Raw genomic sequence first — 13,246 nt, 5'->3', positions numbered from 1 at the left:
TCTCATTTAAAGCTTGTGTTTCCTTATTTATATTCATTTTGGATGATGTGTCCATGGGTGAAAGTGGGGTGTTAAAAGTCCCCTACTATGATTGTGTTACTGCCAATTTCCCCTTTTATGGCTGTTAGCATTCACCTTATGTATTGAGGTGCTCCTATGTTGGGTGCATAAATATTTACAATTGCTATATCTTCTTCATGGATTGATCCCTTGATCATTATGTAGTGTCCTTCTTTGTCTCTTGTAATAGTCTTTACTTTAAAGTCTATTTTGTCTGATATGAGAATTGCTACTCCAGCTTTCTTTTGATTTCCATTTGCATGGAATATCTTTTTCCATCCCCTCACTTTCAGTCTGTATGTGTCCCTAGGTCTGAAGTGGGTCTCTTATAGACAGCATATATACAGGTCTTGTTTCTGTATCCATTCAGCCAGTCTATATCTTTTGGCTGGAGCACTTAATGCATTTACATTTAAGGTAATTATCGATATGTATGTTCCTATTACCAATTTCTTACTTGTTTTGGGTTTGTTATTGTAGGTCTTTTCCTTCTCTAGTGTTTCCTGCCTAGAGAAATTCCTTTAGCATTTGTTGTAAAGCTGATTTGGTGGTGCTGAATTCTCTTAGCTTTTGCTTCTCTGTAAAGGTTTTAATTTCTCTGTCAAATCTGAATGAGATCCTTGCTGGGTAGAGTAATCTTGGTTGTAGGTTTTTCCCTTTTATCACTTTAAATATGTCCTGCCACTCCCTCCTGGCTTGCAGAGTTTCTGCTGAAAGATCAGCTGTTAACCTTATAGGGATTCCCTTGTATGTTATTTGTTGCTTTTCCCTTGCTGCTTTTAATATTTTTTCTTTGTATTTAATTTTTGATAGTTTGATTAATATGTGTCTTGGCGTGTTTCTCCTTGGATTTATCCTGTATGGGACTCTCTGTGCTTCCTGGACTTGATTGACTATCTCCTTTCCCATATGAGGGAAGTTTTCAACTATAATCTCTTCAAATGTTTTCTCAGTCCCTTTCTTTTTCTCTTCTTCTTCTGGGTCCTATAATTCGACTGTTGGTGTGTTTAATGTTGTCCCAGAGGTCTCTGAGACTGTCCTCAATTCTTTTCATTCCTTTTTCTTTATTCTGCTCTGTGGTAGTTATTTCCACTATTTTATCTTCCAGGTCACTTATCCGTTCTTCTGCCTCAGTTATTCTGCTATTGATTGCTTCTAGAGAATTTTTAATTTCCTTTATTGTGTTATCATTGTTTGTTTGCTCTTTAGTTCTTCTAGTTCCTTGTTAAATGTTTCTTGTATTTCCTCCATTCTATCTCCAAGATTCTGGATCATCTTTACTATCATTACTCTGAATTCTTTTTTAGGTAGACTGCCTATTTCCTCTTCATTTGTTTGGTCTGGTGAGTTTTTACCTTGTTCCTTCATCTGCTGTGTATTTCTCTGTCTTCTCATTTTGCTTAACTTAGTGTGTCTGGGGTTTCCTTTTCACAGACTGCAGGTTCGTAGTTCCCAATTTTTTTGGTGTCTGCCCCCAGTGGGTAAGGTTGGTTTAGTGGCTTGTGTAAGCTTCCTGGTGGAGGGGACTGGTGCTGGGGTTCAGGTTTGGGTTTGGCCCTACCTCTGCACGTAGGTCACCCTCTGGCATTTGTTCTTCGCCCAGACAGGAGGGAGTTAAAGCCGCGAGTGATTCGAGGGCTCTGGCTCACTCAGGCCAGGGGGAGAGAGGGGTACAGAATGCAGGGTGAGCCTGTGGTGGCAGAGGCCAGCGTGACGTTGCACCAGCCTGAGGCGCGCCATGTGTTCTCCCAGGGAAGTTGTCCCTGGATCACGGGACCCTGGCAGTGGCGGGCTGCACAGGCTTCTGGGAGGGAGGGTGTGGATAGTGACCTGTGCCTGCACACAGGCTTCTTGGTGGCTGCAGCAGCAGCCTTAGCGTTTCATGCCCGTCTCTGGTGTCTGCGCTGATAGCCACAGCATGTGCCCATCTCTGAAGCTCGTTTAAGCAGTGTTCTGAATCTCCTCTCCTCACGCACCCCAAAACAATAGTCTCTTGCCTCTTAGGCAGATCCAGACTTTTCCTGGACCCACTCCCAGCTAGCTGTGGCACACTAGCCCCATTCAGGGTGTGTTCACACAACCAACCCCAGTCCTCTCCTTGGGATCTGAACTCCAAAGCCTGAGCCTCAGCTCCCAGCCCGCACCCATCCCAGTGGGTAAGCAGACAAGCCTCTCGGGCTGGTGAGTGCTGGTCGGCACCAATCCTCTGTGTGGGAATCTCTCCACCTTGCCCTCTGCATCCCTGCTGCTGTGCTCTCCTCCAGTCTCCGCCAGTGAAGGGGCTTCCTAGTGCGTGGAAACTTTTCATCCTTCACAGCTCCCTCCCAGAGGGGCATGTCCTGTCCCTATTCTTCTGGCTCTGTTTTACTTTTTTTCTTTTGCCCTACCCAGGTACGTGGAGAGTTTCTTGCCTTTTGCGAAGTCTGAGGTCTGCTGCCAGCATTCAGCAGGTGTTCTGTAGGAATTGTTCCACATGTAGATGTATTTTTGATGTATTTGTGGGGAGGAAGGTTATCTCCACGTCTTACTCCTCCGCCATCTTGAAGGTCCTCCGTGAATCACTTTTTTAAACAGCTTTCCCACCATTGTTTATGCTAACATCTTAATTGAGATAAAATTCACATATCATAAAGTTTACCTTTTTTTTTTAAGTTTACCTTTTTAATGTATACAACTCAGTAGTTTTCAATGTGTTAAAGAATTGTGCATTCATCACCACTATCGAATTCCAGAATATCTGCATCACCCCCAAAAGAGGTCTCATTATGATGTGTTGAGGTAGGTTCATCAGCTGTATCAGATGTACCACTCAGGTGGGGATGTAGATAATGAGTGGGACCATGCATGTGTGGGGCAGCGCATATGTAGGAAATCTCTGTACCTTCCTCTCAATTTTGCTGTGAATTTAAAACTGCACTAAAACTATAATGTCTTTATAATAGAAGAAATCTCATGCCTATTAACAGACATTTCTTACTCTCCCCACTTCCAGTCCCTGGCAACCACTAATCTACTTTTTACCTCTATGGATTTGTCTACTGTGGAATCATACAATATGTGGCCTTTTTGTCTAACTTCGTGCACGTAGCATAATGTTTTCAAGTTGTATCTATGCTGTAGTATGCATCCGTATTTCATTTTTTATAGCTGAATAATATTCCATTGTATGGATATACCACAATTGTTTATCTATTCACCAGGTGAGGGACATTTGGGTTGTTTCTACTTTTTGGCTGTTATGAATGTTTCTATGCATATCTGTATACAAATTTCTGTATGAACATATATTTTCAATTTCCTTGGGTATATACCTAGGAGTAGAATGACTGGGTCGTATGGTAATTCTGTGTTTCATTTTTTGAGGAACTACCAGAATGTTTTCAACAGAGGCTACACACTTGTACATTCCTACTAGTACTGAATGAAGGTTCCAATTTTTCCACATCCTCACAGATACTTGTTATTTTGCTTAAAAATATATATATATATTTTTTTTTGAATTAGACTTGGAGGGTATTATGCTAAGTGAAATGTCAAACAGAGAAAGACAAATACCGTATGATATCACTTATGTGTGGAATCCAAAAAGTACAACAAACTAGTGAATACAACAAAAAAGAAGCAGATTCACAGATATAGTGAACAAACTAGTGGTTACCAGTGGGGAGAGAGAGGGGAGGGGCAATATAGGGGTGGGGGAGTGGGACGTGCAAACTATTGAGTGTAAAACAGGTTACAAGCATTTTTAGTATAACACAGGGAACAGAGCCAATATTTTGTAGTAACTGTAAATGGAGTGTAACCTTTAAAAATTGTATAAAAAATAAATGCACAAAAAATAATATGTATATATAGGCATCTAACTGTGATTTTGACTTACATTTCCCTGATGACTAATGACGTAGAGCGTTTTTCTTGTGCTTCCTGGCCACTGGTATTTCTTTGGAGAAATGTTCAAATCCTTTACCCATTTTTAAATTAAATTGTTCGTCTCTTGTTTTGAGTTGTAAGAATTCTTTAAATAACCTGGACGTTGGATGTTTATTAAAGATATGATTTGCAAATATGCTTCTCCCATTCTGTGGGTTGTCTTTTCAGTTTCTTCATAGTGTCCTTTGATACACAGAATGTTTTATGCTTGCTGACATCTAATTTATCTATTTTTTCTTGAGTTTCTTGTGCTTTTGGTGTCATATCTAAAAAACAGTTGTCGAATCCAAGGTCACAAAGATTTACTCCTATGTTTTCTTCTAGGAGTGCTACAGTTTTAGCTCTTATTTTTCGGTTGTTGAGCCACACTGAGTTAATTTCTGTACAAACTGTGAAGCAGGAGTTCAGTTTCATTCTTTGCATGTAGATACCCAGTTGTACCAGTACCATTTGTTGAAAAGACTACTTTTTCCCCATCAAATGGTCTTAGCACCCTTGTCAAAAATGAATGGAAAATAACTGTATGGGTCTACTTTTGAACTCTACATTCTATTACATTGACCTATATATCTATACTTAGGATAGTACCACAATACTTTGATTACTGTAGCTTTAGAGGAAGTTTAATATCAGAGATGTAAGTCCTTCAACTGTTTTTTTTCCCGAAGATTGTTTTGGCTGGTCTGAGTACCTTGCATTTTCATATGAAGTTTAGAATTGGCTTGTCAATTTCTGCAATAAAACTAATTGGGATTTTGATAGGGATTGGACTGAATCTGTAGATAAATTTGCGAAGTATTGCCATGTTAACACTATTACATCTTCTAATCCAGGAACATGGGGATAGCTTTCCACTTACTTAGGTCTTCTTTAATTTCTTTCAATTATCTTTGGTGATTTTCAGTGTACAAGTCTTATACTTCTTTTGTTGATTTCTAAGTAACTTATTCCAGGGGTCCCCAACTCCTGGTCCATGGACCGCTACCGGTCCATGGCCTGTTAGGAACTGGGCTGCACAGCAGGAGGTGAGCGGCGGGCAAGTGATTTGAGCTCCATCTGTATTTACAGCCACACCCCATAGCTCGCATTACTGCCTGAGCTCCACCTCCTGTCGGATCAGCAGCAGCATTAGGTTCTCATAGGAGCGCGAACCCTACTGTGAATTGCGCATGTGAGGAATCTAGCTTGCTCGCTCCTTATGATGATCTGAGGTGGAGCCAAGGTGGTGATGCTGGCGCTGGGGAGTGGCTGCAAATACAGATTATCATTAGCAGAGAGGTTTGACTGCACAGAGATAATAAATCAATCACTTGCAGACTCATATCAAAACCCTATCAGTGAGTGGCAAGTGAAAACAAGCTCAGGGCTCCCAAAGATTCTGCATTATGGTGAGTTGTATAATTATTTCATTATATATTACAATTTAATAATAATAGAAATAAAGTGCACAATAAATGTAATGTGCTTGAATCATCCTGAAACCATCCCTCCCCACCCCCATACATGGAAAAATTGTCTTCCACAAAACCGGTCCCCGGTGCCAAAAAGGTTGCAGACCGTTGACTTATTCCCTTTGAAACTAATGTAAGTGGAATCATTTCTAAATTTCATTTTTGAATTGTCCATTACGAGTATATAGGAATATAAATAATTTTTGTATAATGGTCTTGTATCTTCCAATGTTGCTGAACTCAATTATTAGTTATAATATGTTTTATTTTTTGTGTTTGTGGATTCTTTAAGATTTTCTATACATGAGATCATGCCATCTATGAATAGAGATAGTTTTACTTCTTTTTTACCTGGGTGTCTTTTTTCTCCCTTACCTAATTGTTAGAATCTCCAATACAATGTTAAACAGAAATAGTGAGAGTGTCATCATCAGAGAATCTACAAACAACAAATGCTGGAGAGGGTATGGAGAAAAGGAACCCTCTTGCACTGTTGGTGGGAGTGTAAATTGATACAGCCACTATGGATAACAGTATGGAGGTTCCTTAAAACACTAAAAATAGAATTACCATATGATCCAGCAATCCCACTACTGGGCATATACCCTGAGAAAACCATAATTCAAAAAGACACATGCACCCCAATGTTCATTGCAGCTCTATTTACAATAGCCAGGACATAGAAGCAACCTAAATGCCCATCGACAGACAACTGGATAAAGAAGAAGTGGTACATAGATACAATGGAATATTACTCAGCCATAAAAAGGAAAGAAATTGGGTCATTTGTTGAGATGCGGATGGATCTAGAGACTGTCATACAGAGTGAAGTAAGTCAGAAAGAGAAAAACAAATATCGTATATTAATGTATATATGTGGAACCTAGAAAAATGGTACAGATGAACCGGTTTGCAGGGCAGAAACTGAGACACAGATGTAGAGAACAAACGTACGGACACCAAGGGGGAAAAGTGGCAGGGGGGTGGTGGTGGGGGTGGGATGAATTGGGCGATTGGGATTGACATGTATACACTGATGTGTATAAAATTGATAACTAATAAGAACCTACTATATAAAAAAAAATAAAATAAAATTCAAAATTTCAAAAAAATTGTATAATATGGGAAATATAGCCAACATTTTATAATAACTATAAATGGGGTATAAGCTTTAAAAATTGTGAATCACTATATTGTACACCTGTAACTTATATAGTATTGTACATCAACTATATTTCAATTAAACCATGCAAAAAAAATTAAAAAAAAAAAGAAATAGTGAGAGTGAATATCCTTGTCTTATTCCTGATCTTAGCAGGAATACTTTCAGTATTTCACTGTTAAGTATAATATTAGCTGTGGGCTTTTTATAGATGCTCTTTATAAGGTTGGGAAAGTTTCTTTCTTTGCTCGTTGAATGTTTTATCATGAAAGGATTCTGAACTTGGTCAAATGCTTATTCTGCATCTATTGAGATGACCATGTTTTTTTCTCCCTTTATCCTATTAATATGGGTGTATGACATTGATTTTTCATATGTTAAACCAAATTTTTTTCCTGGGATAAATCCCATTTGATCATGGTGTATAATCCTTTTTATATGTTCCTGGTAATTTGGTTGTATTGGCTAGTATTTTGCTGAGGTTTTTGCATCTATATTCAAAAGAGATACTGGTCTGTAGTTTTCTTGTGATACCTTCCTTGAGTTTTGGTTTCAGGGTACAAACTACTCTTTTTCCATTTAAGTTTTGTGATTATAGTTTAAACATACCTCAAAATTTGCCTGCACTTCTTGTACGTATCAAAAATTTTTTTACATTGCATTTTTTCCCCCTTAAAGTCTAATACCCATGTAGTCTATTTATTGAGGATGGGAACTTTTTTTTTTTGTCCACACAAAGTGACACCTAATACGACAAGGGGAATGGATAGTTACACACTGTTTATATATGGTATAATGTTTTCCTATCATGACCCCCACATGTTTATCTTATGGGCAAAGGCTTTCTTCTTGCCCTAATCTCACCACTCTCTTGCTACTAAATTCTTACCACTCCATTAAAGCCCACTTCACATGTTACTTTCTCCATGAACTTTATCATAAAGGGTCTCTCTCTCTCTTTCCTCCCAGCTTCTATACAACTTATGTTTGAAACTTTCAATAATCCATCTCTACATATGTTTTTTTCTGTAGACTTTTGTGGACAATTTTTGTGTATTTTTCTTCCCTGAGAGATTTCTGATTCTGTTTTATACTTCCTTTATTTCATCAGTAGTATCTAATATTTAGTTTATCCTTAGTTCACATTCAATATATGTTGTTTTTATAATTTTCTTAATTCATCCTCGATAACACACCCAGGAATGCCATTAGATATATAAAATTATTATATTTATAATGGCCATCTTTAAGCTCATCAAGCATAAATTAATACTTGTGAATTTTAATATATGCCAAGAATTTCCACCCAGTCAACAATTATCTAAACAAATTCAAAGCATGTAAAATAGATCTTTTTTATTGAAAGTGTATTACGTCATTTTAACGTATGGCACAATGAGAATTAGAACCTGGAAAAAATAAATTATATAATGGGTATTTACTTAGAAAAAAATCTCAAAGTAAACTTATGCCCTTTCTCCCTTATAGCAGCTTGCTTTTCCAAGAATAAATGTGAGTACCTGGTGTCAGCAGCACCACTGAGGTGACAATCAGGGAGCAGATGACCAGGATGACAAGCAGTGCGATCGCTATGCCTTTCCAGTTTCTTTGTGGAGGATTACTCCCCACCAGCTCCTAAAGCAACAGCAGGAAAGAGAAACTCTGTGAGTAAAATAAGGAACTAAAATAAGCCAGTGGATACACTTCATTCAAATCAAGAGCTCAGGCGTATTCTCATCCTTGAAACTATGATCAACTCCTTTCTCTGCCCTCTGCCTCAGGGTCCAAAGGCCCCAGGTTCTCTTCTCTATCCCATGGCAAAGCCTTATCTCAAGAAGAATTGGATATTATGTTTACAGCTTTTGTGTAACTTAATGCTTCTCCACCCAATAAACTAGATTCCACAGCATAGGGTGATTGTGGTGTTTCTTATTACAGCCAACCTATTAACCCCCATCGAATCAAACCCAAGTATGATGAATTTTCCAGTCCTAAGACCTCTCTCATCTTTCTCTTCATTGACATCCACATTGTTAAGTCCTATTTCAGGCTACCAAATTCAAACATTTATTTAGCACATACTATGTGCCAATTTTAATCAACGTCTGCCTACTTCTCACCATCCTGGGCCTTTTCTTCCTTCTATAGTTCCTCAAACAAAGCTGTAAGACTTCCCAGGTCTTGCTAGTGCACTGGGTAACCCCCTACCCCTTTTCTAGGTTTTAGTCCCCTCCAGGGGCCGCATTATAGCAGGTGTTGGGGGTATGAGGGGGACCTGGAGACACTGCTAAAGAACGCTAAAGGTTGAAAAGATCTAGGAAATTAATCAGGCATATTGGCTGCTGAGACCAAACTTTCAGTTCCTTTCAAATTAGGATGATTTATATAATTTACAGTCCAAACTAGGATCATTTGAGAGACAAAGGGGGTAATATTAATAATCAATCAATATAATAGTTACATACCAATAATTATTATTATTAATTATACAAGAGCAACTGGGACTCTCCAGGGCAAATTAAGTCATACGGTCACACTGCAAATGAACTACTGCCCCTTCTCCCTATACATAGATCACAAAATATTCTCTTATAGCGCCCACTATTGTGACTCGCATTAACTGCGAGTCAAAATGCAATAGGATGGAGATGGCCTCAAAAAGTAGGCAACGTGATATATAAATACACCCTTATCCAAGGCTGAAAGTTCATTAGAATGTATCAAATTTCTGTAAATCAAAATACAGATAATATTCAACCATGGGATAGTAAATAATATTTGACATCGAAATATTTAATATTGGCTATCTAGGTTATAGCATCAAGAAAAATCTGACTCCAAACAATTAATATTGGCCATCTAGGTTATCCAATTAAGAAAAATTCTGAGGACCATTAAAACCTTAGCAGGAAAGTGTTCTACAGCTTTTAGAAATTTCTGCCAGTATGCTTGTTTGCCATTGAGAACTGAATTTGCCTACTAAAAAGTGGTTTTTCAGCACTTAAAAATAAGACTAAACATGAGTATGAAATTACGATGAAAGGTTATACTGAGTCAACCTCATTTCCTATTGGATAGGGTTTTCTATGGGAGGAAGTCGCTGGCCAGTGACAAGAAGTGATCAGATCTCACTGATTCAGCAGCTTTTCATTTCATTTACAGAGGAAATAAGCCATTCTCACCAAAGCTGTGAATAGCATAAATCTTGCAGTAGTACTATTCCTAAGACCATGATAGCGTACGTGATCTCCCACAGAACCGAAGTGGACATTTCTCAAACACTGTTCAGATTAAATCCCAGGGTAACAATCAAAACCATAACGGTTTCATACTCAAGACTGAATCTTATGAAGATGAAGAATGATGAAATTAGTGGTATTGTCTTCATCAGCTCAAACAATGGATATCTTCCAAATCTTGTTTCTAATAATAATAATCTAGGATTCTAAAATTTGTTTTAAATATATCTATTAGATGCACTGATAGAAGTTTATATGAAAAAAAAAAAAACCCTAAGACTTCTGCTTTGCATCAACTTCTTGAGCAGCCAGTAGCGTAACTAATTTCCTTGCAAAAGTGTACTTGAATGATGTTACAGTGATGTTCCCAGTAGGTCCCTCCCTGGCCCAAGTACACTCACAATATGGTGTCCAGGTCTAGGCTGGATACTGTCAGAGATAACGATGGACAGAGTGTTTCTACAAAGAGGACCCGAAGACAGAGACATTGCAAAATATGTCATATGAAGTAAGGCTGAAGGAAGGGTTCAGACTCAAAAACCAAATACTTAGTCTCTATTTGAATTATTACATGCCAGACAGAGGACTTCTTCTGCATAGTCCAGATGCCAGAGTTAGAACCAAAAGGAAATTTCACAGAGACAGAATTATGTATCAAAAAACCTTCAGAATTTCTAACTACTAGTATTGCTTCATGACAGAATGGGCTGCTTCACCAGGACGTGAGCAGGGTGGATGAACAGCTCCCAGGGATCCAGGAGGGCGAGCCCAGGGAGGAAGGTGGATATAAGAGATCTTAAAAATGTCTAACACAGTGTACATTCTATGGACATACAGGGCAGGGAAAAGAAAGATGAAGAACCATGAGGTGGCTCCAGTAAGTGGGAAAATGAATGAAAGGACAGTTCAGAAAGAGGACAAAGACTCTGCTCCCTGCATGCTCACTGTGCTAAGAACAGAAAACCAATTCAGTGTATATTACTGGATGGACGAATGCACAATAGGATAACCAAACAGGCGTTGATAGCAGAGCCCACTTAAGTGAAGTGATTCTGGATCACTGATGCCATTTTTTAAGTAGAGATGAACCACACTTCTTTCAGGTAACATTCTTATTTTTAAAAAGCAGAGTAGGGCTTCCCTGGTGGCGCAGTGGTTGAGAGTCCACCTGCCGATGCAGGGGACACAGATTCGTGCCCCGGTCCAGGAGGATCCAACATGCCGCGGAGCAGCTAGGCCCATGAGCCATGGCTGCTGAGCCTGCACGTCCGGAGCCTGTACTCCGCAACGGGAGAGTCCACAGCAGTGAGAGGCCCCAGCAGTGAGAGGCCCGCGTACCGCACAAAAAAAAAAAAAAAAAAAAAAAAGGCAGGGTTATTTTACCCACAGAAATGCAGACAGTCTTTAGCCAAATTTCATTTTCAGAGTGCATGTAATTTATTTTTTTAACTACACAAACAATATTACTACAATAATAATAGAAAACGAAGAAGAGAAAAAAAAAAAACCACGAACCATCTTGCTAATGGTTCCAAGAAAACAAAAGTTTTCATTTTTCCATCTTCCTCTCCAGTCCTGGTCGATACGCATATTTAATTTTTACACAGGTAAAACCAGAACATAGATCTGGTTTTTGAGTTAGAATGCAGGTTAACAGTGAAAATCTAACTTGAACATCTAATTTGGCATCCCAGATTCAGACTTCCTCATCTTAACTTGCAGGAGTTGAATTATGGAAAATTTGAGTAGAACTGTTCTTGCTTCCCATGAAGGGCAAGAGAAGTTAATAAATTATCCCCTGAAATGTTGAGCTTCAGTAGTGTATCTCTCAACAGAATTACATATTTTTGCCTAGAATGATGAGATTGAGGCTGTAATATATTCTCTGTTCTGTTTGGTAATCATGCATATCTTACAGATGCAATAAAATGGAAAAGCATGTTTACAATTAAACACTGGCCTAAGAAGGTGAACAAATCTCCCATCCATCCATCCATCCATCCATCCATCCATCCATTGATATTTTATCCAGGCTTACTCTGGCAAGCCCTGTTCTGAGACCCTGTTATGGCACTGTTATCAACCCGAGAAGTCCAAAAGCTTTCATTTGTTCCATATTCCTTTCTTGTATTCTAGTGCAGGGATGGGGGACAAACAATAAACAGATAAACACACTAAGAGAAGAAAAAAAAACAGGACCAAGGGGGTCTTGTCACCTCTTTGTATATAAAGAGGTCAGATAGATTTCCTAATAAAGAGACATTTGAACAGAAACTGAAAGAAGTACAGCTGGGAAGAAGCACATCAGACTGCTGTTGACTAAACTGTGTTCCCCCTTAAATTCATACGCTGATGCCTTAAACCTCAATGTGATGGTATATGAAGATGGAACCTTTGGGAGGTAATCGCGGTTAGGTGAGGTCATGCGGGTGGGGTCCTCGTGATAGGGTTAGTGCCCTTATAAGAAGAGACACCAGAAAGCTTGCCTCCCTTCTCTCCACCTGTATACGTGGAGAAAAGGCCGTGTGAGGACACAGAGAGAAGGTGACCATCTTCAACCCAAGGAGAGAGCCCTCATCAGATACCACAGCTGGCATCCTGATCTTGGACTTCCAGTCTCCAGAACTGTGAAAGATAAATCTCTGTGTTTAAGCTGCCTGGTCTATGGTGTTGTGTTATAGCAGCCCCAGACAGAGTAAGACACAGGCTGACATCTGAGGGCAAACAATCCAGGTAGAGGGAGAGGCAGGAATACAGTCTGTAAGATAGTGTGTGCTTTGGTGTGGAGGACAGCAAAGAGACAGGGGCCAGGGTGGCCATAGTGATGTGAGTGAGACGACCACACTGAGCAAGGAGGGTGGGAGTCTAGATGCCACAGTGCGGGTTGGCTTTTCCTCTGAGTGCAAGGCATATGAGACAGCAGTGCATGAACCAGACTCCCACAAAAAGATCCCCAGGGGAGCTGCTTCATGGAGAGCAAAGAATATGGAAGCAAGGGTGGGCCCAGCAGGGACCCACTAGGAGGCCAGGGTGATGGAGGTGTGTCCCAGGTGGTAGTGGTACAGGTGGTGAAAAGTGGTTGATCCTGGGCACGTAATAGAAAACGTCAGTCAACCATGCTTTTGGGAGCAGATAATACACACCTAGGTGTCAGGACACATTTATGTACCCCTTTTGCATTTAGAGCCCTCTCTGAGGCTACTGTCTTCTGTGCTCAAGTAAAAAGCCCTTTGCACATCACTCCAAAGAAAGTCTCCCCTCCTTCCTTCTACCTCTGAGCCAAGCCTAAGCCCTCCCCACTCTCTGCTCCAGGAACCATTTCCTCCTGTGTCCCAACCCCCCACCCCCAGCTTCGCACATACCATTGACTTCTGTCTCCTGACACTCCTCTCTGGCAAACCCCT

At 39.7% G+C, this 13,246-nt stretch overlaps 1 protein-coding gene across 2 annotated transcripts in view; it reads right to left on the bottom strand.

Moving 5' to 3' along the window:
- DPP6 (dipeptidyl peptidase like 6) overlaps positions 1-13,246 on the bottom strand; it is a 772,268-nt gene that overhangs the window by 399,251 nt on the left and 359,771 nt on the right. For both annotated transcript variants that reach the window (XM_060021180.1, XM_060021181.1), the window contains exon 2: positions 8,124-8,238. In XM_060021180.1, the coding sequence (XP_059877163.1) occupies positions 8,124-8,238 (115 nt within the window). The remainder of the gene's footprint in view (positions 1-8,123; positions 8,239-13,246) is intronic.

Source organism: Delphinus delphis, chromosome 9 (genome assembly GCF_949987515.2).
Source record: "Delphinus delphis chromosome 9, mDelDel1.2, whole genome shotgun sequence".
NCBI lineage: Eukaryota > Metazoa > Chordata > Mammalia > Artiodactyla > Delphinidae > Delphinus > Delphinus delphis.
Note: the sequence above shows the minus strand (reverse complement) of the source record. Positions and strands in the feature narration are given on the sequence as shown.